The 22879-nt window shown below is 52.8% G+C and overlaps 2 protein-coding genes across 7 annotated transcripts; one reads left to right on the forward strand and one right to left on the reverse strand.

Annotated features, from left to right (window-relative positions):
- The first annotated feature begins 54 nt into the window (after positions 1-54).
- Positions 55-10811, forward strand: CUEDC2 (CUE domain containing 2). Of its 6 annotated transcripts, none has more exons than XM_052678146.1 (11): positions 55-147; positions 637-735; positions 2091-2171; positions 4536-4628; positions 5381-5524; positions 5848-5909; positions 6516-6649; positions 7701-7871; positions 8198-8259; positions 9867-9927; positions 10294-10811. In XM_052678146.1, exons 4-11 carry the CDS (start codon positions 4555-4557, stop codon positions 10438-10440), a joined length of 855 nt encoding a protein of 284 aa, XP_052534106.1. In that variant the 5' UTR covers positions 55-147; positions 637-735; positions 2091-2171; positions 4536-4554; the 3' UTR covers positions 10441-10811. The 6 variants fall into 6 exon arrangements, with proteins under 6 accessions (XP_052534106.1, XP_052534105.1, XP_052534107.1 ...); XM_052678147.1 differs by lacking the exon at positions 55-147 and adding an exon at positions 2529-2659 and having other exon boundaries at positions 315-735; XM_052678145.1 differs by lacking the exon at positions 2091-2171.
- On the reverse strand, positions 9141-14408 carry FBXL15 (F-box and leucine rich repeat protein 15). Its single transcript, XM_052678141.1, has 4 exons — positions 14284-14408; positions 13510-13759; positions 12315-12817; positions 9141-12016 (listed from the first exon to the last, which is right to left on the reverse strand). Exons 2-4 carry the CDS (start codon positions 13687-13689, stop codon positions 11827-11829), a joined length of 873 nt encoding a protein of 290 aa, XP_052534101.1. The 5' UTR covers positions 13690-13759; positions 14284-14408; the 3' UTR covers positions 9141-11826.
- Between the last annotated feature and the right edge of the window lie 8471 nt (positions 14409-22879).

Raw genomic sequence — 22879 nt, forward strand, 5'->3', positions numbered from 1 at the left:
CAGCTCCTGCCCACAACCAAAATGGCGGCGCGGCGAGCGCGCCAGCACGACGCCGCTCTGCCCCACCGCTCCCGCCTCTATGACTGGCGGCGCGTGCGCCCACGTGACGTTTTCAACCGCGCTGCGCGGGACCTGCGCCGGCAGAGAGTGAGGCCGCGGGGGAGGGGGGGGCGCGTGGCGATCAGGTGACCCCGGCCCGCAGCCCGCCTCCCGTCGGCGGCCGCGCGCTGCGGGGATTGGCGGGGGGTCGCGGGGCCGGCGGGGCCCTCGGGCGGCGCGGGGCCGGGCGGGGATGGGGCGGTCCCGGGGCGGCCCTGCAGAGGCGGCTCGGGCCGTGCGTCGTCGGAGGGACCCTGTGGCACCGCCGCTCCTGGGAGACGGGGGTTGGGGGGTACGCGGGAAGCTCGGTGCGGTGCGACTCTGGGCCGGGCGGAAATCCTCTGCAGCCCGTGTGAGACCAGCGCTGCACGCTGCTATGCGGTGAGCGGGCGCTGAGCGGCGATCGGGTCCCAGAGTCGCTCTGCCCGTGTGCCAGGTCCGGTGTTACGGCTCGGGATAAGCGGCGGCCGTGTGCCAGCAAAGAAGAAACGCGCCGTCCTCCCCACGCGGCTCACCGAGCTCTCCTTTCTCGCGAAGGCCTCCCGAGTTCGGGTCGCGGGATGGGCTGTCGGCCCCGTGCGCACCGCAGGGTCTGTAAGCGCTGGCTGTGAGCTGGGCCTCTGTCATACTGCTCAGGTAAGGGCCCGGGCGGGAGGTGTAATTTAGCAGCGGAGACTGAGTTACCGACAGCCTTGTTTTAATGTTACAGCACCAAGCAGTCAGTAGTGCTAACGTTTTCAGCGATCTCAGCCTGCTTTCCCACAGCAACCACACCGCAGGTGTCCTTTCAGGGACGTCTTCGGCAAGAAAAACAAAAAATAGGTGTGCTGGAATAGGCTGTGAAGTGTTATTCAGCCTGGAAAGTTTGAAGCCAGCGGAGTTTCAGGCGGCACAGTAGTTGAGGGGAACGTAGCTGCAGCTTTGCCTCTTTCCCAAAGTTCCCCGAAGTTTTTACCTAACGTTTTCTCAAATCTGCACTGGAAGCCTACAGCATGCACCTCTGTCCACCTGCAGCAACCCCAGCTCTTTGCTACGCAACTTTACAGTCTCGTGAAAGTTGATGCACATCGAAATGGCAGTTTCTCTTAGCTCAGAAACATTTTCCTAAATTGAAGTCTGTCATGTTAATATAAAATCCAAAGTGGTGTCAATCATTCCCATCACACCACATTGACCATTTAAGAACAATTACGGAAATTTGAGCTTAAAGAGCCTTCAAAAATGATCTAGCTGACATGCAGACGTTTCAGATTTTTGTCTTTTTTTTTTTGAAGAAAGGTGGATTCACGTGTTGTACAAAAGGAAGCCAATTTTTCTCAAATATAACTAAAAAAAACAGATGCTGTGCAAATCAAGCCCACATTACAACAAGTGCAGCGGGACCTTCATAGACATATTTGAATCAGCTGCTGACTTTAGAAGGGATCTTAAAAGCTGCATTGCAATTATGGCTGGAAATTTAAAACAGTAGTGCTTCTTCAGTACAGTTGTGCCCTTGGGAAAGCAATTTCTCCTGCCTTTGGGTTTTAGATCTTGCAGCGCATTATAAACCACTCCTCCACAGAACTGCACAAAAGATAAGGCCTTCTAGTAAATCTCCCTCTTAACTATTACAGATCACCATTGAAAACAATGTGGCAATTGAAGGTATTTTATATAAGGTGCTTTGGTGTCCTAAATTCTAAACTCAGATACGTGCAGAGAGGAACATACACCAGCACCAATTTCTTCCCCAGATAATCCATTTTAAGATGTTTGTGGCCAAATTTTTAATCAGATCCCTCTATTTCAGTACCCACTAAATCTGAAAGGCCAGAGGACCATCAGAACTTATCTTCCACACATCTCATTTGGCCAAGACCATTGTGCATTACAGATCCCCAAAATTTGTAAGTCTGTTTACCAGGGAATAAAATCTCTCCCACTTGGTAGTATGTGATTAAATGCAAGTGCATTTGTCTCTCAGAAGGTTCGTTCCTGTGGTTTTATAGGAGCAGAAATGGATTCCTCAGGCAAAGGGCAATGGCTGACCCATGAAGAAATACTCACCTCACCTCCTTCTATCCTTCATTGTAAGACTGCTTTTGTCATTAAAAGGTTTCCTTTCTTCAAAGGCAGGCTAACATTGGCAGCTTGGCTTCTCTGGATATGACCTTAAATCTTGAGTGTGCTGGTGGATGGATTTGTGTGAGATGCCAGAGAAAATTCATGCCCAGTGGTGAGAACCTGGTGCCTTCCTTCCTCTCATAGACAGAAGGAAATGGTCTTTATTCAGATACAGCATAGTTAACTCTGCAGGAAATCATCTGAATATTTTCAGACACTTCAAAAGAGTATTTCTTATGGCTATTGGATTCAAGAGCAGCTAGTAGCTTCCTATCTCTACAACACCATTTCTAAATTATTTTTTGCTGTTTCTCTTGTCTCAGTCTGACGTTTGCCTTTGATTACGGAGATGAGTGACTTTACCTGTTCTATTGATCAGAATAAATTACCAGCAGCTAATTTATGAACCTCACAAAAGTGCCTTTGACATGGTGAATTGTACTCTGTTGTTCAGGTAATTGGGTTGTCAGAAAATCTTATTGGTTACTATATAGTATCTCTTACAGAATATTGGCTTATTCATGGAAATAGACAACATCTTTCAGATTTCAGTTCACCAGATGTTATGAAGACTGAGTAGGAAGGAAGGAAGCAAGCATTCTTCTTGACAGGATTGATAGTAGAGAAAGCATTTTTATTGCTATATGTTGATCTTCCACCTCTTTTTTCTGTGAAAGGAAGGTTACTTTGCTTGGACTTGTTCAAGTATAAGTTTAGGAGGCTTGGTCATTGCCAGCACTTGCAGATTCAGCTTCCAATTTGGAAAAAAACCCACGTGCACAGGACAGTATTCTTGCCATCACTGAAATTCAGAATCTTACCACTGGTTTTTTAATGTCTGAGAAGGATGGAAGAAAGCTCACTTTTTTTTTCCAGGTACACTGCAAAGATAACAAAGATCCCCTCATTTCTGTCACATCACTAGAGAACATGCAAAATACAAAAACAAGAAATGAGCAACAGGAAGATGCTTTAACACATGGCAGTTTTTACAGCCAGCTGCCACACTTGCAGGCTGTCACATCTGCAACACTGAGAGAAGCGAGCAAAGGATTACAGCAGGGATGAAAAACAAAAGCAGTGCACAAGAGCTCACTTGGGCTCTTTGTATGAAGAGCTCCTACCTGAAAACATTTGTTTTCTTTAACTCCCATTTGTTAAATGGGAGTTCTCTAACTGAAGCTACAGGAGAGCAAGTACTTCTATGAAGTAGCTTTTTTTTTTAAATAGCAAACAGTCTTTTCCAGTGATGCCTTCCCTGGCTTTTCCTATGCACATGCTGAGTTTTAATATGTGTATGTTGGTTGTATAGTGATACAGCATTGATAACTCAGTGTTCGTTGCCTGATGTGATTGTCAAATGTAAAGAAGGGTTTATAGATGACCTTTGTAGCCTGGAAACTTTGGCCAATGACAGTTTCTATATATGCAGGTCTAGTTTTCCTCTTCAGGAAGAACTCTGTGCTTACACCAGGAGTTTGTTCACCCAGCAGTTTTTTAGACCCAAATGTGAAGGAGTGGCTAAGGAACAGCTTTTCCCCACCAGATCCAGTCCAGGCCCACGTCTGACAGCTGAAGGAGGACTGTGGGCAGCTCCCTCTGCCTTTATTTCTGTGGGAGCTCTGTGATTCTTAGAACTCCCCTGAGAGCTTTGGGTTATCAAGTGACCTTTGTTGCAGCTGCATTGCCTGTAGAATGGCTCATTTACCAAGCACAACAACACTCCTGTTTGGACAGGATTCCACTGCAACTCCATGCCTGACCTGGAGACCTTTGATATTTTGGCTGGCAGACTAGTTGCTTGTGCCCTGCTTGGTATTTTCCTGTAAAATCCAGGCAAGGTTTTTCTTTCTCCAAGAGACATTACCCTTCTTCCCACTCATTTTTGAGTCCAAGCAGCACTGAATACTTAGCAGATGAAAGGTCCACCCCTTCCTGCAGTGAGCACACAAACCCACAAGCCACCACTTCCCTGCCAGACAGCACAGCATTCCTGCTCAGGAGGTGTCTCTGAGGTCCTGCAGCTGGGCATATCTGCATTTCTATCTTTACTTCCTGAAAGGGACATTTTAAATGTACAGTGCAGCTGCATACTGTTAGCGTTAACACAAGCAGGAGATGCCTAGGAGGCTGGGCTTCTTTGGGCTGGTACTCCCTGTGGATACTCACACTGCTTTCTGCCAGTTTCTGACTGCTGTTACCCAGGGGTAACAAGCCACATTGGAGGAATTTATGAATTGTTCTGATGGGAAGAGCACACTTGCCTTTTGATCTTGTTGATATCTACCACATGAAATTACATGGAATTTTCTTTTCCTCCTCTTTTTTAGAGAAAAGATTTAAGGAGACATGGAACTTGAAAGAATCATTAGAGAGACACTGACGTGCTTCATCCAGTCCCACATCCCTGCTGCAGACCTCAGGTATGTTGAGTATTGTTTTAGCTTGAACTCTGCATTAATTGTCCCTCTATACGTTGTACTAAATTTCAAGTGCAACATTTGCAGTTTTCCTGCATTTTGTCTTGCTCTTCTTTAAGTCATATCCAGGATGCAGATAATTTGTACAGGTGTTGATGTAAATCCTTGAACTATGTTTCAGCATTACAGACTAGCAGTGTCATTTCTTTGGTGACCAAGATGATTAATTTCCTGCCTAGTAGTACATGTTAGAATATGGAATTCCTTTCATCTACAACGATCCCAGAAGGCTTTCTAAGCAGTACACTGCTGTGTCACAGCTCTCCCTATTTTGAACTCTGCCTACATGTAGAGATACAGCTGCCTTGAGGCAGCCGGTTATGTAGCCACTGGCAGCAGTGATGCAGGTGGGTCAGCAGAGAACACTGCATCACATGGAAGCTGTAACTTGATAAAACATAATGACATCACCTAGAACACCAGACAACACAAAAATCAGGATGTGAGCACTTGGAATATTTTGGGTAGCTCAGCTGACATATCCTCAAGGGCGCAGTATCTAGACAGATGCAGTGGCTTTCATTCAATCCTGCCTAGGAAGGTGAACCAAACAAAGTTTTCTGGATTTATCCATGAATGCTTCCCATATAGGCACTTCTGCTGTTCTATTAGATGCAACAGAGGCAAACAGAGATGGAGAGAAAGAATATGGTCCTGTTGATGCTGCTTACTTGTGCCGTGTTCTCTTTCTCCAGTGGGATGGATGAAGTTTTCTTCTCTTACATTACGGGTGTCCTGGAAGAGCTGGGTTCACCAGAGTCCTCTGAGGAAACCTTCGACATGGACACCTTTGTGGAAATGATGGAGGCATATATCCCTGGCTTTGCAGAAATTCAGAGGTGTGTTAATGCTACTGTTTTGTATGTGCATGCCACGCACTGAGGGCCTGGCCCAACCACATCAGCACCACGAATTCTTGTTTATATCCAGATTGGGATGTGTTAGTACTGAACCTGTACCATTATGATTAAGCTAGGCTTTGTCTGAATGCACAAATCCTAATCCCAGGATAGTTAACAGCTTAGATACTTGGCTATCTGGAATGCTAGTTTTGGTAACTGGGCTTCCCATCAAGCCTCATATCTTTATAAAGAGTAAGTCAAGTGGGATAGGCTAGTGCTTTAGTTCCTCACCCTAATTATTCAGCATCTGTCTCTTGCAGTGGGAATGTTTGTGAAATGATGTTCTCTCTCTCAGAAAGGCTTGGTGAAGCACGTAACAAAGGTGAGTTTCACCTTGAAACTGACTGAATTTACTGCTCTGCTCCAGTGTCTTGCATCCTACCCTTTAAGAATCCTGATGTAGCCTTTCAGATAGGTTAGAGAAGAGGTGAAATAATTCTTATAGTGACACAGAAAGAGCCTATAAAAAGAGATGCATCAGAGTAACCTGGCCACAAGGCGTGCTGGGTTATACACAGCTTGGGAGCCACCAATGCGTTTTGCTAGATTTAAAATCAGAATAACATCTTGGTTCAAAGTTAGAGCAAACATCAGGAAATTCTTAGACACTTACTAACAATACCATAAATACCCACAGCCAAAATGTAAGAGGCCTGAGAATGCTAGAGTAGGACTGCTTGTGAAAAGCATGGGAATGCAGAGCTCAGACACTCCAGCATGTTAGCACTGCCTTCCTGCAGGTCAGTATGAGCAGGGCTGCAGCTATGCTCACCAAAGGCAACAAGAACAGTAGTGCTTTCCATTGTCTTTTCATTTAAGAGAAGATTCACTTCAGCTGATAGTGCACTAACAGTCTCCTACTAACAGAAAGCACAGAGCTCTGTACTTAGTGGGGCTGATCCTCAGTAGATATCACTGTGTCTTTAAGAAAAACCTAGCCAAAAAGCTGTGGAAAGCAGAACAGAAGTGCCCTCTGAAGACCTGACCAAAGGCCAGGAGCCTGGAGCTGGAGTCTGCAAAGATGAAAGGCTGTGCACACCTACAGACGGAGCTGGGGCCCAGGTATGTACATCCCACAGTGGAGCAGGGTGACAGAATCCCTAGCACTGGCCGACTGGTACCAACTAAGGCATTTTCTGGCTCCAAGGGGAACCACAAGCATAGGCTGTGACACAGCATTGTTGAAGCTTGCGATCACCCCATTGTATGACCTGAGCAAGACTGTGTTCAAGTGGAAAGTTATGTGCTGCCAGAAGAGCACAAGTTGTCACTCTGACTCATCCTTTCCAGTCCTGAGGCAGCAAGGCAGAAGAAAGCTTGTCTTAGCACTCTCCGAAATCCTAGAGTGCAGTAAGGATGCCAGGAGCTAGCCAGGCTCCACCCCACTTCCCCCAGTTCCATTCACAGTTGAACCTGGTTACCGTTTATCTCCATAGCTATGATGCAGCATTTAGTGGTCATATCTGAGTGTCAGTCCTGAAGACATCCATCCCACCTTCAATGAGGTGTTCTATATACTGAGCTGCACCACAGTGAGTCATTAGCACAGCAGTCCTGGTTCTGCAGCTCCATTCAGCGTGACCCACACTGCAAGCATTGCAGCACTTAGTAAACCCCCCCCAGCTCCTTACCTCAAGCTCTGCTTGCTGTTTCTTCAGTACTGGTGTTCTACTGCTCTGCAGTTCAATCATTTTGTCCATGCCCTTCTAGGAAATGCTGTTGCTGTGCTTCCTTCTGATGTAGCCAGAGGTCCCTGTGCTTAGGAGTGTCATCCCTCTGTGATCAGAGAGAACCTTGCAAGGGAAGGAGTTCAAGCATTTGAGCCACAGTGCCCAGAAAATTTATTCCTAAGGAGATAAATAGCAGAACCACACAGATGAACCAGGACACAGAAAGCCTGTTTCAAAGAGGACTGAAATACAGGGAGAATAGATTAAGGGGTGCGTTCTCCTTGTGGATACAGTGTCCTTTTAGCTTCAAGAAAGGAATTTATACTCACCTTTATAATGAGAGAGAGAGAGAGCCTTCAGCTAACAGCAAGTTGAATTTCCCAACTTTGCAGTGATACTTTTGTTCTGCAAAATCAGATCTCTGTCTCTCTTGCTCCAACTAGGCAGGCGATGACTTGAAGGGTGGTGTGGAGCTGCTACTGGAGATGTTCCCAGCCTGTACTGTAAGCCAGGCAGAGAAGGCACTAGCGATGGCCCTGGGTAACTTGGAAGAAGCAGTGCAGTTAATTGTGGAAGAGAAGGTGGAAATCGGCACAGCAGGTGCAAGTGTGAAGGTACTGTACTCTGAGCTGGGTGGCACCAGGTCAGTGAGCAGAGCTTAAATACATATATTCCAGCTGGAATAGGAAGTGAGTGCAGGAGCTTTCTACGCTTCCAGCAATATACCAGAAAGATCCAAAACGATGCCCCCCTCTCCCTCAGCTCTCCAAGCACAGGCTGTGCCTACACCAAGCCAGCAGCCCAGAGGAGCTGTGTCTGGCACCTCACTTCCCCCATGAGCTGGTAGTACTGCATCAGTAGCTGGGCTTAGCTGAGCGAGCAGGGCAGCTGTGCACCCTCTATGTTCTGCTTCTCAAACACCTGCTCTGTTTCTTCACAGGAGCTGGTGCGGCCCCGCAGAGCACCCAACCATGAGGAACTAAAGCAGGTTATCTTACAGAAGTAAGTACTCAGAAAAGAAGAATTTGGATAGTGAAGGAGTTAGCAGTTTGTGAAAAGGTATGGTGGCAGAATAACAACATGGTCTATGAAGATCTTGGACTGTGTGATGTTTGGAAAGGATGCTGTGTGAAGCTTATCTGGGTATATCTGAAACACATTCAAGCACAAGTATAATGATTAGACAGGAAAGCAGAATAGGTTTTCTTTTTACAGCTCTGGCACACAGCTTAGTTCCATCAGTGGGGTCAAAACACTGGTTATGTGAGGTTTCAGTCTATTACAGGTATACTGTAAATCACAGTGTTGTCATCTGAGGTCCCAGTTAAAGGTTCAAGGCACAAACATCATACTGCAGCTCAGGTAACACACGGTGCCTTGTAAGAACTACAGCAGCTCATTCATACCTCTAGCCTTGGAGACAGTCCAAATAAGTCTAAAGATATCTTTAAGAGACTGTACAGCAACAGAGATCAAATCTCAGTTGCTGAAGGTGCAAGTTCAGTGCATTTAAGGAAACCTCTCTGAAGTCTCCCTATGGACTTCTAGGGAATGAAGGTGGCTTTACATTGGTTTACCTTTATTCATTTCTGAACGCATTTAATTCTCAATAGACAACCCACAGTGTGGTTTAATCGATCCACTTTAAGATCTCAGCTTTCATGAATATCCTCCTGTGGGCACACAAATTCAATGCATCTATCCAATCATATTTGCCACCATGTTACTCCTCGAGGATGTAAACAACTGATGGTATAGGAAAGCAAAAGCAAAGCAGAATGCCATCCAGATAAAATTAACAATCCCCATCTGTGCCTGTTTCCATTGCAGGCTTGCTTCACAATAAAATGTATGGGAACAAAATAAAAAAAGCCAACACCAGCTGATAGTTAAGTTCCTAGGAACTTTAATGACATTTTGGCAATATCCTGTACTTTAAACATCACTCAAGCACAGGTACAAAGAGCAGATTGCCATAGCTGAAAATACACAGGAACAACTATGCTAAGTACTGAGGGAGAAGTTGTGGTCAGCTGTGCTGTCCACCTACAGACCAGCTCTGAAGTCTCAATGCTAATTCAGCAGTACAGCAAGCAAATGCTTGGGCTCTGGTGTTCCTTTTAAATAGGGAGTGAGATGATGTTTCTGTTAAGCTGCTTCCAGCTCAAACTCAACTCCTTGTCAAGTAGCACATGGAGTGTGAAAGGCATACCATCTCTTCAGGCAGAAGAGATTTGGCCCTGTGGCCTCTTCCTTTGGCTGCCATCACACCAAGTGAAAAGGAGCAAAGTTGTCCTAATGGCAAAGCATGCCGACCTCAGCACCTCCCTCAGTTTTAAGGAAGCTATCTGCTTTCTCAACAGCCTAAGGTTTTGATACCATTCATACGGCCAGCTATTCCATGAGAATTCTCTTGAATTCTCATCAGAAGGGTGACACTCTTCTTACCTATTTCATTCAGTAGGGAATCTTAAGTGCTCCTAACTGCAGTCTACGCAAGTAGGACACATTGCACAGCCCCAAACCAGACAGGAAATTAGAGATAAAGGCTGTGAATAGCGCTAGGCAATGCATGTTGCAGTGTTCACTTACTGCATCTTGTGTTTCAGATATATGATGGTGGATAGTGCAGAAGATCAGAAAACACATCGACCCGCTCCACCGAAAGAGGTGAGAATAGTGCAGTTCCAGCTCACAGGGAGTTTGAATGCCTTTGGCTGCAAGGTTTAAAGAGCAGGCTGCACATCTAAATAGCAGCATAACACACGAGGGAATTTGCAGCAGTAGTCTCAAAGGAGAACTAGTCAGCTAAGAGGTGCTACTGCAGGGTCTGTGATTATCTGGCACTCCTGACTAGCACTGTTCCTGCTCCCTCCAGCTTTTCCCCTCTGCCCCCTCCTCAGACCGCTTTCTTCCCATTTTTAGCTAAGACTCCCAACGTAAAGGACAGGTACTCATCCCAACCTAGTCTTTTCCCTTATTCACCAAGCACAAGCTTACGCTTGTCGCCCTTATGTGATGTTTATGTCTTTCCAGGCTCCCAAGAAGCTGATCCGCTACATCGATAACCAGGTGGTGAGTACAAAGGGAGAGAGGTACAAAGACATAAAGAAGCCAGAAAGTGAGGAGATGAAGAAAACTTACATCAGCCTCAAACCAGCCAGGAAGTACAAGTTCCACTGACAGCCATGTCCTCCTGCTCTTCAGCCTCCACCTCACTGGCCAGGTGTGGAGGATGGACATGCAGCACTGGGGATGAAGGGACTCCCCTACCCAACACTAACTGGAACTAACCTAGGAGCCAGGACACTGCTTTCAGCTTCCTGAACTAACCTAGCTGATAAGGTCAAGTCTCCTCTCCTTGTGTAGCTGCGCTTCTGCCCCTGGGGCACTCCATAATGGTTGTTGGGAGCCTGGGCGTTCTCTGCTATTCCTTGCATGGGACTTTAGATCTAAAAATGTAGCTTGTGGTTTTGCAGCAAGCTTTTTAGAAATCTCTGTGCACTGTTGCTTTGAGTGCAAGTGTTAATAAAGGTGATGTGAGTTGGTGTGTATTTCAGCTGAAGCATGCACATGCTTTACAGACCCTGCCTCTGATCCCTCTTCAAGGAGCAGGGTCGTCTCCTAATCACTACCTTCATCTTGCTTACTACAAGTAGCTACTCTTTGATTGACCACTTATTAGATGCAGATGATGAGGCTAGACTCTAAACAAGAGCTGGGCTCTCCCTGCCAACGCGACCTGCAGCACTCCATGAACTCCAGCTGACAGTATGGCCAGGCCATTTGGCAATTGCCATTTCTAGCCACTATTGTATAGCAAGCCTACAGCTGTGCAACATGGAGCAGGATGTAGGAGCAGGTCTGAGTACCACAGAGATGTAAATCATAATCTGGAAGAAACAAATAGCAAGAACCAACTGCTCTCAGCAATAGCACAATGAGGTTTGGTGCTTTTCCTCTACTGGAATTGCAGTTAGGAGCATATTCCCCTAGAAAACAATTACTGTCTTGTGCTAACCCAGTGCCTGTGGCAGGGTGCTAGGTCTGCACATGTACGCTGGGCTCACACTGCCTTCCTCCCAGAGCTCACCTGCCAGAATGAGGGCTGCCAGTTTTTCTCCTTACTACTCCAGCTAGCGTGGATTGTTCTCAACAGCAGTGCTGGCGTGTCCTACACAAGTTCCTCAGAAGGTGACAGTCCACGGTCCTCAAACATTCTCCTGCTCTTTGGAGAACTGCAACTTTGAAATTTAAAATGTGACAAATAATAAATCCTGTGTATTAGCTGGTCTGTTCAGCACTATGGTATTCCTGCAAGTTCCTCACTGTCTTCACTCTGCTTCGGAGGGAGTTTGTTCTCCAGGAGGCACACACAGAGCTCACTCACAAATGTGCAGTGGCTGTTAAATAGCCCCAGAGAGAAGAGTGAGCCCCTTTTGGGCCAGCCTCACCAACAGGATCGACTTCTCCCTCTGCACATCTCAGCAGGAACCAGTTCCAGCGTCCACCAGGGATCTCAGTGACATGTTGCCCCCTCCCCCTCCCCCCCCAATAGCAGCAGCAGTTCTAGATCTGGAGGTTAATGAAAGGGGCAAAGCCAGCCATGTCCTGCAGGAGAACAAGAGCCGTCTGCGGCAGAGGCTCCACATCCAGCTCCACTCCACGGTTTCGGAGAACGCTCAGGCTGGACTCAGCCACATTGTGGCAATGCTTCACCTTCAGTGAGCGCAGCTTGGGACAGTACTCAGCCAGAACCCTGACAAGACAGAGCACATGCAAGTTGCATGCCAGACTCCCATATGCATAACTCGTCAGCATAACCTCTTTTCCGCTCCCAGCAGCCACACACACACCATCCTCTGAAAACAACACCATGGTGGTCCGAGAGAATCAAAAGGACATGGTCAGGTACCTTCCTCAACATGCTGGGAAATTTGCTTTCAGTAGCACAGAGGGCCTGCTAGTGGCTCTGCTGCAAGACTCCCCTCCCAAGGTCTCGTCTGCCCACCCTGGACACCTGCCTTCCGCACCCTACTTCCCACATCGTTCAATACCTTATAGAGTCATTCTTGACTCGCAGACACCCTGTGAGGTCCAGGTGTTCCAGCTCAGGACAGCACTTGGCAGTCTCCTCTACTGCCACATCGCCTACATTGGCATTGACAGCTAGAGAGAGAGACTTGAGCCTGCTGCACTTCTGCACCAGGTAGCAGATGGCCTCATTCTTCAGCTGCCGGCAGGCCGTCAGATCCACAGCTTCCAGCGCCTTGCAGTGGTCGGCCAGGCTGCGCAAGGACAGGCTGTCCACCCACTCACAGTGAGCCAGGGAGAGCTGCCGCAGGTTGGGGCAGTTCAGCGAGATGACCATCAGTGCGTGGCAGCTGAGCTGGGCGCAGCCCTTCAGCTGAATGTGGTGCAGGTGGTGGTTCTGCATGATGACTGGGAGCAGCTCCCCATCCGTCAGCCAGTCAGAGCAGTTCTGGAGCGCCAGCTGCTGCAGCACTTTGTTGTCCTTCAGCAGGTTGAGGAAAGCATCTCTAGGGACGGCCGAGCTAATCTGCATGGGGAACCCAGTAACAGTGAGGCATCCTCAGGGACCTCAGATTGGCATGGCTCAGCCTAATAGTTCCCAGAGTCCCATTCCCTTCTTCTTTTCCACTGTGACACAAAGGTGACCAAAGCCACCCTCTCCCAGTCCTAGAGCAAACCGTGCCACCTAGCTCTTCTCCACAAAGCACCTCAAGTCAAGGCTGCTGCCACAAGCTGGGAGATACTCTCTCCTCCTTCATCATCTCTGCATTTATACATCCACAAGAAGCTCTCCAAAACCTCTATGGCAGACCACTGGGTCTTCACAGAGCAGTAGCCACCTCTGCACAGGTCCCAGACAATGTTTCCAGAATGGGCACAAGCTATCCCTCATCTCCTGATGAACCCATTCCATTGCATAACCCCTGGTGACAGTCATCAGGCCATGCCACCTTGAAGCTGGCTTCATTTCCATGAGCCGCTGCCCCATAATGGTCTAGGTGGAGTTTCCAGGCTCACTCCTCCCCACGCCTCTCGCTAAAGGCAGAAGTGGCATTACTGGGCCCTGAATCATCACCCCTCCTCCCCAAGCCCATCTGCCCAGCCAGACACACAAGCCACCAGCCCAAGCTCACAAGCAGAAACCTCCCTGTCCCCTCGCAGCCAGGTTTTCCCACGTCAGCACACTGACAGCTCCCCAGCCCCAGAGCCACCCCATACCTGGCTGGAGTCAAAGCATCGCATGTTGGCCAGGTACAGCTGGACAAGAGCCTGGAAAGCCTTGCTGACCCTCTGCAGGCCCAGGAGCTGCTGCAGCGGCAGATGACAGAGAATATGTGGGACCAAGATGTCCTCCCAGGGCAGGTCCAGGAGGCATCCCCTCGAAGGGGTCAAACTCATCGTCGGCCGCCAGGGAGCCAGGCTGTGCGGGAGCCAGTCGACGCCACCCCGCAGCTATAGCCGGGCGTCTCTGGGAGGAACGGACGGAGGGAAACACTCAGCGGCGTCCCTCACAGCTAAGCCCAAACGTCGAGACGCAGCAACGGAGTGGGCAACCACCTTCGGGGGCGCCGGCTCCCAGCGCGGCAGCTCACGGCTCCGACGCGCGTTCCCGGCCCGCAGCGCCCCGCGGCACGGCACCGCACCAGCTGCCCGAGGAGCCCCGGCCCCAGCAGTCCACTCTGGAGCCTGCGCTGGGACCGCACCCGGCTCCTGCGCCTAGCAGCTCCGCCCCGCGATAACTCCGCTGCACTCCGGCCCTGCGGCATTCGGCGGAGCGAGAGGCCGCCCCACAGGGCAGCGCTGGGAGCCTCGCAGCACCCCGGCCCCACTTCCAGCCCCGCGACGAGGGACCTCGGACGAGGCAGTCCCGGGGGCCTACAGGCCCCGGGACGAGGCGATAACGGCGGCGGCCCGACATAAGCCTTCCCGCACACCCTCAGCACCAAGACCCGTCCCGGGACGCCCGGTCTCGGTCCGGCCCTGCCACAGTACCTGCGGACCCAGCGGGACTCCCTCCGGAACTCCAAGCACACCGGCTGCACCCGAACAGGCCTCCTGCTGTCCACCGGTGCCCGCAGTGACGTCCTACCACCACTGCCCCGCCCCCTGACGCCATGCCCCGCCTCTCAGCGCCGTGCCCCTCCCCCAGCCCCCGCCCATGGCTGCCGGGAGGCGGTGCGGGAGCCCGCGGGCACGGGCCGGGGGGAGCGGGCCGATGCAGCCGCGCACAAGTGCTCCAGGTGCCTGCCGTCCCCGTGCCCAGCTCACAGCTTTAAGGCCTCGCAGCTGTCCCGGTTCCCTTTCGCACGCCGGTACCCCAGGTCCCCATCGATCCCGCTCTCCACAGGCTAGCACGCCCGCTGCTCCGGTCCGGCGGCTACACGGTTCCCAGGCGCACACCGCTCCCGGAGCCCCGCACCGCCCCGACTGGCGGCCCCCACGCACGCCCCTGCCCCTAGCGGGCGGCCGTGCGCATGCGCGGCGCTGGGCGCTGTCCGTTCAGCACCACGCGGAGCCGGGACCCGTTGGGAGCCGCCGCAGCCGGTGAGCGACGGCGCAGCCTCCGGGCCCCGGCCCCCGCCCCGGCCCCTCCTCTGGCCTCCGGGAGAGTCCGAGTCTCGGGCTTCTTCTTTTCTCGGCACCCCGACCCGCAGTCGCTGGGCCCGGCTTCTCCGCCCGGTGCCCGTACCGGTAGGACTTTGCCCACCGGCGCCGCCGCCCTCGCCTCGTCCCGCCCCTCCCTGTCCCCAGGGAGGAGCGGGTCCGTGCCGCCGACGGCCTCCGGACCCGCGAAGAGGGGCCCGAGCCGCTCCCGTTGACGTTGCCATAACAACTCCAGTGGGAACCAGCGGCTGTTCCCTTGCGGTCCCAAATTCTCCAGGAAGGAAGATCTTGCCTTCCCTTCACAACCCGCTCATTGCTTGCCAAGGAGGGTGGCTGGGGAAAGGTCTTTCTGCCTCAGTGCTGCCCTATGGGCATGGATGGCACTGCTCTCACTGCAGGTGTGGGATCACTGCGCCCAGGAGGTCCCACGTGCCCACATCTCTTGGCTCTTCACTGACGATTGTCAGGGAACCCCTTGCTCTGCCTTGGAGGTGATGCCTGTATCTCCATTACTGCTGGCCTGTGCAGCTACCTTGGTGTCAGGAGCCCTGGCCAAGAGCCCTGGCTCGTGCCAAACTCACCGATCTGTGCTATGCTTGTGGTTCTCTCCAAGCAGCATGTATATGGGGCTGGCAAGTGAGGCCACGCTGCTCCTGCTTCAATCTCTGCTGGTGTTTTTCACTCTGCTGGCTGAGTCACTTCCCAGAAGCCTGCTGGTGGCAGGGCTCAGAGCAGAGCTACACAGATGCAGTCTGGGTACCGCAGGATGTAACAGAGGCAGAAGTATGACTGAGTGTCCTTCCTTGGTCTCAGCTGCATGCCCTGGGCCTGTGGCAAGGGTGGGAGGGGGCTCAGAGGAGGCTTAGTGCCACTGGGTGTATGGGTGCTCCCAGGACTTACATCCTAGGGCAGTTAGCAGGCAGGTTCATCTGCACCTTCTGCCCATGGCACGTGGTATGAAGACACTAGGAGTTGTGGACAGCTGGGAAATGCTTAGACTGTTCTGTTTCCTGTACACAGACTGTCTGCAAGTGATGCAGTTCTGCCAGGAGATATGCTGAAGCACACCATCAAGATGTCCAACAGAGCTTCCTGCATAGGCCTGCAGCAATGGTAGGTCCCACCCAGTATCTGTGGGGGTGTGCTGTACGTGGTACAGGTTGGGCCTCGGCTAAAACTCTCCCTGGGTTACTGCTGGCTCTCTGCGGTTGAAAGAGCAAGTGGGAAAGACTGTCTTGACTGCTTCTGGAGAACGAAAGGCCTGATGATTTTCTGACAGTACACAGTGGGCTGTGTGTCCTGCTATCCCCTTGGCATGGTGTGTGCCTGGTGTCATGCAGAGCTCCAGCTTCTGGGCTGGAGGCTGCCCTTGGTCAGATGGGTGAAGTGAGCTGGGGGTGCTTCCTTTTCTTTGGAGGATTGCACCCTATGGTTCACCAGGCCCCTTCTCTTCTTTTCCCTATGTAAGATACCATTTTGGACACTCTGAAGCTTCCTGTTCAGCAGCAGTTCTGGGCTGAAAGCCACGGTGCTTGCAGGACCACAGGGCTGTGTGTAGCACAGCCGAATACAGTCCTTTAGTGGGTGACACGAGTGAGCTTGCTGTCACCCAGTGCTGCTGATGCCATGCAAGGGGACAGCTTTCTGCGTCACGCCTTGAGCTGATCCTGGTGACGAGGAGTGGCCTGAGCCAGGGGGAGGGAGCAGATTAGCTGACAATGGTCACTGCAGCTTTCCTGTGCCTGCCTTGTCAGCATACGATTCTGGCTGCTGGGAGCCAGGCCTTGGGCTGATCCTGCCAGTGTCATCCTCATGGATGTCCTGCTGAAGCACACAAACATCAGCCAGCTCTGCTGGTGTCTGTGTGTGAGGTGCCCAGCACAGTGGCATGCTCTTGATCTCATGTTTGGGACACTGGGGCCAGCACGGAAGGAGCCCTGTGGATAGGAGGGCTGCCCACAGGCCAGGAGCCCAGGCCTTGGTTCCCTGGTTTGTGGCGGAGCTTGGGCCAGTCCTTCCCCCTGTGACCCCTGGCTTGCTCTTGCACTGTTAATGCAGCTATTTCCATGTCAAAGGCATGCTCTGAGGATGGCAGAGCTTCCCAGGCCTGCTGAGGCTCAGAGTAGTCTGGGTGATGTGCTCTGTTGATAGGAGACTGTTACAGGTTCTAAGATGGTCCCCTGATGTGGTGGCTGAGCACTTCACTGGCCAAGTGCCTGCAACCTTGCAAAGACTTTGGACTGTTCGCAGTTTTCTACCATAGACAATCTGAGTCTACAGTTAGGGTTAAAATGGTGAGATCTAAAGAAACCTACAATCAAATCAAAGTAAAGCAAAGCCCAGGTGGGCAACTGGAAGACTGCCTGGTGTCTGGTCTGGATGCTCAGCTTTGTCACTACACCTGTAATTACTCCTCCTCATCTGATATTTCAGTTTCCACACTTTTCACAATTACGTATGTGCCCACGCTCCCTCCCTGCTGTTAGGCAGCATGCCTGGGGCTCGCCATCCCTCTTCTACAGCAAACAGTCCCTGCATCCACTGGCTGATCCTCTTTGCACCCTTTTGCCTTTCTCCATGTGAATCCAAAGAAGGAGAGAGGGCATCACTCCATACTGTTGCAATTGGAGAGCAGCTCCAAGGATCTGTGCCGTGTGCTGCCTGCTAGGAGCCCACACTAGTGACCTGCAGGGCTGCCTTTTTCAAGGCTAACCTCTCCTCCCTGCGGGTCTGAGCCTATCAGCTCACCGCAGCACACACCCCACAACCAGACCCTGACAACTGCTTTTCTTCAAGACCATCTTTTCCCTGAGCATCTTTTTTACCAAGAGATACTCCCACACAGTTGTTCCCTTAACTGCTGTGTAGGGAGATTATTTATGGCTCAAATTGTGCTGAGGCCCCACCTCCCACATTCCCAGGACAGTTTCTACCATGATGGCGTGTTTGCCTTCGTCCTGATGGAGCAATGCTGGTGCAGGCAGGCACCCAGGGCCGTGTCCTCACCCACCCCCAGCCAGGTGAGTGCCCCCAAGCTGGAGAGCAGGAGGTGCCAGGGGATGACACATGTGCTCTGTGCTGCATGGGGCTGGATGGTGTGGTGAGTGTCAGGGCAGGGTGTCTGCACCATTTATCCATAACCAGTGCCTGGTGGGACAACAGATAAGCGCAGCAGCCCATTAAAGGCTTGGTTTGTACTGCAGTGGGTTTTTAATATCTAGTGAGGATGCGGTTGGGTGTTGGCACAGAAGGGATTAATTAGAGCCATGTAGTTAAGTCTGGGCCTTGGGGGAACACAGCGACCTCAGCAGTTGCCTTGAGCACTCAGTTTGGAGATAAGAGGTACTCAGCTCCTCCTGTGGGACTGGGTTTGCATTACCGTGGTTCAGCCCACCAGAAAGAAGCACCTGCCAGCGGGACACCCACATCTGCAGGGCTGTGCTATACTCTGGAGCCAAAGCACTGCCCTGCTGGCTTGGTCAGCAGCCTGAGCTCTCTGGGATGCGATGGGGGCCACAGCACGTGGGTCTCTCCTGCCACTGGGCTCTGTGTGGTGGCTGGGACAGCCCAATGTCCTTGATGGTGCCTTGCAAGCACTACGGTCATGGTTGAGCCATCCTGGTGATAACTGGGTGCAGGAGAGACAGGCGCAGCACTGGTCTGTGGAGGTGAGCAAGGACAAAGGCAGCAGCAGTTATGCAAAGTGCTGCTGGACACTGCCCAGGACTGGACCAGGCAGGGTCCAGGAGGTGGGATGGGGTGACGTGTGGCTAAGTGGGACCATGCAGGGTGATACGGTGTCTGTGTTCATGGACTGGAGGGGTCAAAGTGCCCAAATGACAGCGAGCAGAGAGGGTAGAAAGCTGTGGGAAGGCAAGGGGGCACAGCAAAGCAGGAGGTGGGAGTGGGAAATGGCAGTGCTAGGAGGGCCCTGGTATGGGCATACTGGGGAGCTCGAAGCCCTTCCACTTGGTTAAATCTGACACTCCAGCACTGGCTTAGAGAAAAGCCTTCCCCCCACCCTGCTGCCATCAAAGAAGCTGCTGAAGGAATCAGGTCGTTGATCCCGTGGCTGTGAGGCCCCTAATTAGCCCAGCTCCGCTCCAGTCTGCCGAGGAAGCTGTCAGTGCAAGGCAGCTCGGGGACCCACAGTCCCCGGTGTGGGGGAGAGGGGCTGTGCAGGCAGCAGCCTGCAGGAGGAGGGGAGAAAATGGCAGTGCTTCTATGCATTAAAGATGAGCAGAGCGGGCTGCTCCCTCCCCGTGTCCCTACGCCCAGGCAGGGACAAAAGGACACGCTTTCTGGGTGATAGCAAGGGCAGGCAGGCATGGAGCTGGACTCACTGCTGGTGGGGATTGCATCCAGAAGGGTGCTCTGCCTATGTTCCTCCTGCAGTACTGCATGCACAGGGGACACCCGCTCTCCTGGGCCTCTCCTCCTGCATGCCCATGGTAACAATTGCCAGGCTAGGTAATAAAGGACTGTTTAATACTGCATTGATCCAGCAGCCTGGGCAAGAGATGAGCGCTGCTGTCAGCTGCTGCTATGTGTAGGCCTGGTGCTGGCAGCACGGTGGCCAAGACCCCAGCACCCACTGCCCCAGTAGGCAATACATGGGATGGTTTTATTCCCCAGCATTGGTGCTGTTTTTTGACACCACAGTGGTATTTCCCATAGCTTGGGAAGCTTTTGGCCCTTTGTCTCTGCAGACTCCAAGCAGTGATGGTGCGCAGTGCACAGCAGCGTGGCAATGAGCAGGACGCATTCCCACGGGAATGTGCCCACTGCTGCTCAGGGACGCACCTCCCGCGGCAGTGCTCACACCCACCGGTGCGTACCAACAGGTTCACGGTGGCACGTGGGGACAGGCACGACGGGACACGGAATGAGCACGGCGTTACCCAGGGACACGCTCACGGACATAAGCACAGCGTCGCCCTGGGCATGAGGATGATCACGGTGTTACCGGAACGAGCACACGGACACGAGCGTGATGTCATCCCGGGGCACGCACAAAGGGCCCGGCACGGCGCGGTCCGGCCGCCCCCGCCGCCGCGTGTCCCGGTGCCACCGGGCGGGGCGGGGCGCGGCGCCCTGCGGGAACTCCCATTGGTTGCCGGGGCTGTCAGCGGGGCGGAGTGACGGCCCCGCGCCGGGATTAGCGCGGCGGGGAGCGGCGGGCTGGGGCCGGTGGCACCGCACCGCACCGCGCCCGACGGGCCGTGCCGTGCCGTGCCGTGCCGTGCCGTGCCGTGCCGTGCCGTGCCGTGCCGTGCCGTGCCGTGCCGTGCCGTGCCGTGCCGTGCCGTGCCGTGCCAGCAGCAGCAGCAGCAGCAGCAGCAGCAGTTCGAAGCAGGATGCGGCGGCGGCAGTGGCAGTAAGGCGCTGGGAGCGGAGCGCTGCGGGGTCGGAGGCCGGAGCACCGCGGCGGGGGCGCGGGGAAAGTTGCGGCACTTGCTGCGGGCCGGAACGGGTGGGAGCCGGGCGTCCGCATTGAGCAGCTGTGCGGAGCTGCGGGGGCAGCGGTACGTGTCCGGGAGGAGGGCCGGGCGGGCTTCTGCTCATCCGACTGGCTGTCACATCCACTCAAGGCTGATCCCGAGCAGACGGAGGCGCGGGGCGAGACGGGCCGGGCAAGGGAAAAGGGAGGGGGCGCGGGTCCTTCCCCAGCCCGGGGGGGCACGTCCTCGCCTCGGCGATCCCTCTGCAAGGGGTGCTTCGCTGCCGCCACCTGTTTGTGCCCCGGCCACAGAGACTGCGGGCTCTCCTCCTGGGCGGCCGCTGTCCCCACATTACTCTGTGCCCTTCGAGTGCGGAGGCTCCTCGAGGCCGTCCCCGCCGGACCGCAGCCCCCCCAGCCCGGCTGTCCCCGTGCGCAGTTGCCGCTGGTGGCAGGGGACCCATGCCCGGCACGGCAGCACAACCCGTCCTGAGTTCAGCACCTTCCCTCTCTGTTCCGTTTCTCGCCTCTTCCCCGGCATCTTCCCGCAGCGTGCGCGCGTTGGCCCTACACACACCTCGCGTGGGTGTGCGCTTCCCCTGCAGCGCAAGCAGCGCCGGGCGTCTGCTGCTTCACCCGCGTTGCCCCGCTGAGCCGGGCAAGCGCTGGCACGGCGAGCAGCTCACGGCCGGGTCCCTCAGAAACAGCCCCGAAGCCAGGGGGAATCCCCGGCACCGCCTTGGTGCTCGGAGGGGACAGCCAGCAGTAGAGGGTGCCTTGGAGGGGCGAGATGTTATGTCGAACAAATGAAATTCCCGATAGATATGCAGCCCCTGCCTGCCACGCTGCTACTCCTGAGTTGTCCCCTGTGACATGTGTCCTGTGCTGCCCGTGGCTTCCCTGGGCATGGGAGCTCCTGCCTCGCGGCAGCCTCCCTCAGGTGCCATCAGCACAACCATTCATCACAGCGGTGTAAAGAGCATCGCTTTGATTCATAATTCAAATCGGCGAGCAGGAAGCCTCACTACGCCACTGATTTTTTCATCTGTGTTGCATTTGTGCTTTTTACCTTTCATCACTGAAGAAAGGCTTGCTCTGCTGGCTGGGAGGGCAGCCCTGCTCCAGAGGCTTGCAGGCGGGCATGACCTCTGCTCTGCATTTGATAATTCCCCTTCGATAAGGAGGAGGACATGCTGTGCTCATCCCGTTTATTTTAGCAGTAAATCGCCTGCATTGCGATGGGCTGTTTTTTATAGATTCCTTATGTTACAGTGCATGCCAACTACTTTCTAGTGATAACTTTTCTCCTTGGCATGTGTGTCAGTTTGTATTTAGATAAAAGTGGGGTTTAGCTTGAAATACATAACCCAACATTTGTGTTATTTATCAGTTAAGCAACCTTGAACGGGAATACAACCATAACAGGAGAAAGAATTATAAAAACAGTAACTGACATCTTAAACGGGAGAGTATTTTCGTCAGGCAGTGGGTTATGGATTGCTGCTCGGTAGGAGCCACGTGTGCTGCAAGTGTAGTAGTGCAGATAGAGACGTCTGCCCCATGTGGGTGATTTTGGCTATTTTATTAAGAGTTATGTCTCTGCATCTCCTCAGCCTAAACACTGTTGAAAATCCAGTCCTGCGGCCTTCAGTTTAACCCTGTCTGGTTTGCTCTCGGCAGCTGGGAGAAGAAAACACACTTTCCCCCGCTGATATTTGGGTTTTTGCTTTCAAGTGCTGAGATCTAAGCGCAGGAATTGGTATCTCTGCAACTCATGGGGAACAAAAAGCCCTTCCTGCAAACCGGCAGCTCAGAGGACTCAGGAGAAGAGTCCATGAGTGAGATGTGCTGAGAGAGTAGAGCTGGCAGTGCTGCCCGCAGGGCCGCCAGGCGCCATGTCCTCCCATCCTGCGCTGTGTCTCATTGCCCTGGGGTGATGGGTGTCCTGACGGGGTGTCCCGAGCTGTGCTGCTGGCTCAGGCATGCTCGGCCCCCAGGCAGGGCTGTCTCAGCTGCCTCTGTTTGGATCCACCGGTGCTGACAGCTCTGTCTGTGCCACAGATTGTGGCTGCGGCATGTGATGGGTGACACACTTTAAAACACAACCTGACCTCCAAAGAGACAGGCTTCATCCTTGGTCTGCTGGTATCAAATTCCTTCAGTCTGGGGATATCTCAGTGATCCCATATATCATTTTTTTCCCCTTATGATGTAGGGTGATATTAGGTGGTTACAGGTAGTAAAATATTCAGCCTAAATCAGGCTAAATGAAACTTATTTCAGTGTATACAGCATGTGCTCCCACTGCATCTGTATGCTGCTGGTCTGTGGAACAGTGCTGGACGAGCAAGGGGAGCCAGGGACAGCAGCACTCAGGCCACCTGTCCCCAGGCTCAGGCCAATCTCCAACCTACATCCACTTTTAAGCAACGTCATGGTATCTGCATTCCCCCATTTTTGCTCCCCTTCTCTAATAGCCTCTCCTTGCCCTCCAGGGCTGCCTGAGGATGCCTCACCCTGTCCAGCTCCAGCCCTGACACCTGT

The sequence above is a fragment of the Tympanuchus pallidicinctus genome, unplaced genomic scaffold (genome assembly GCF_026119805.1).
Source record: "Tympanuchus pallidicinctus isolate F22 unplaced genomic scaffold, pur_lepc_1.0 scaffold16, whole genome shotgun sequence".
NCBI lineage: Eukaryota > Metazoa > Chordata > Aves > Galliformes > Phasianidae > Tympanuchus > Tympanuchus pallidicinctus.

Bases quoted from the DNA above. Each gene is read 5' to 3' on its own strand.
- CUEDC2 (XM_052678142.1), top strand. From the start codon at position 5,298: ATGCAACAGAGGCAAACAGAGATGGAGAGAAAGAATATGGTCCTGTTG. The intron at 6,650-7,700 runs GTATGTACATCC...TGCTCCAACTAG, and splicing joins CAGACGGAGCTGGGGCCCAG to GCAGGCGATGACTTGAAGGG. The intron at 9,928-10,293 runs GTGAGAATAGTG...ATGTCTTTCCAG, and splicing joins GACCCGCTCCACCGAAAGAG to GCTCCCAAGAAGCTGATCCG.
- FBXL15 (XM_052678141.1), bottom strand. From the start codon at position 13,689: ATGAGTTTGACCCCTTCGAGGGGATGCCTCCTGGACCTGCCCTGGGAG. The intron at 12,818-13,509 runs GTATGGGGTGGC...TTCCCCATGCAG, and splicing joins GATGCTTTGACTCCAGCCAG to ATTAGCTCGGCCGTCCCTAG. The intron at 12,017-12,314 runs GTATTGAACGAT...CTGTCTTGTCAG, and splicing joins GTCAAGAATGACTCTATAAG to GGTTCTGGCTGAGTACTGTC.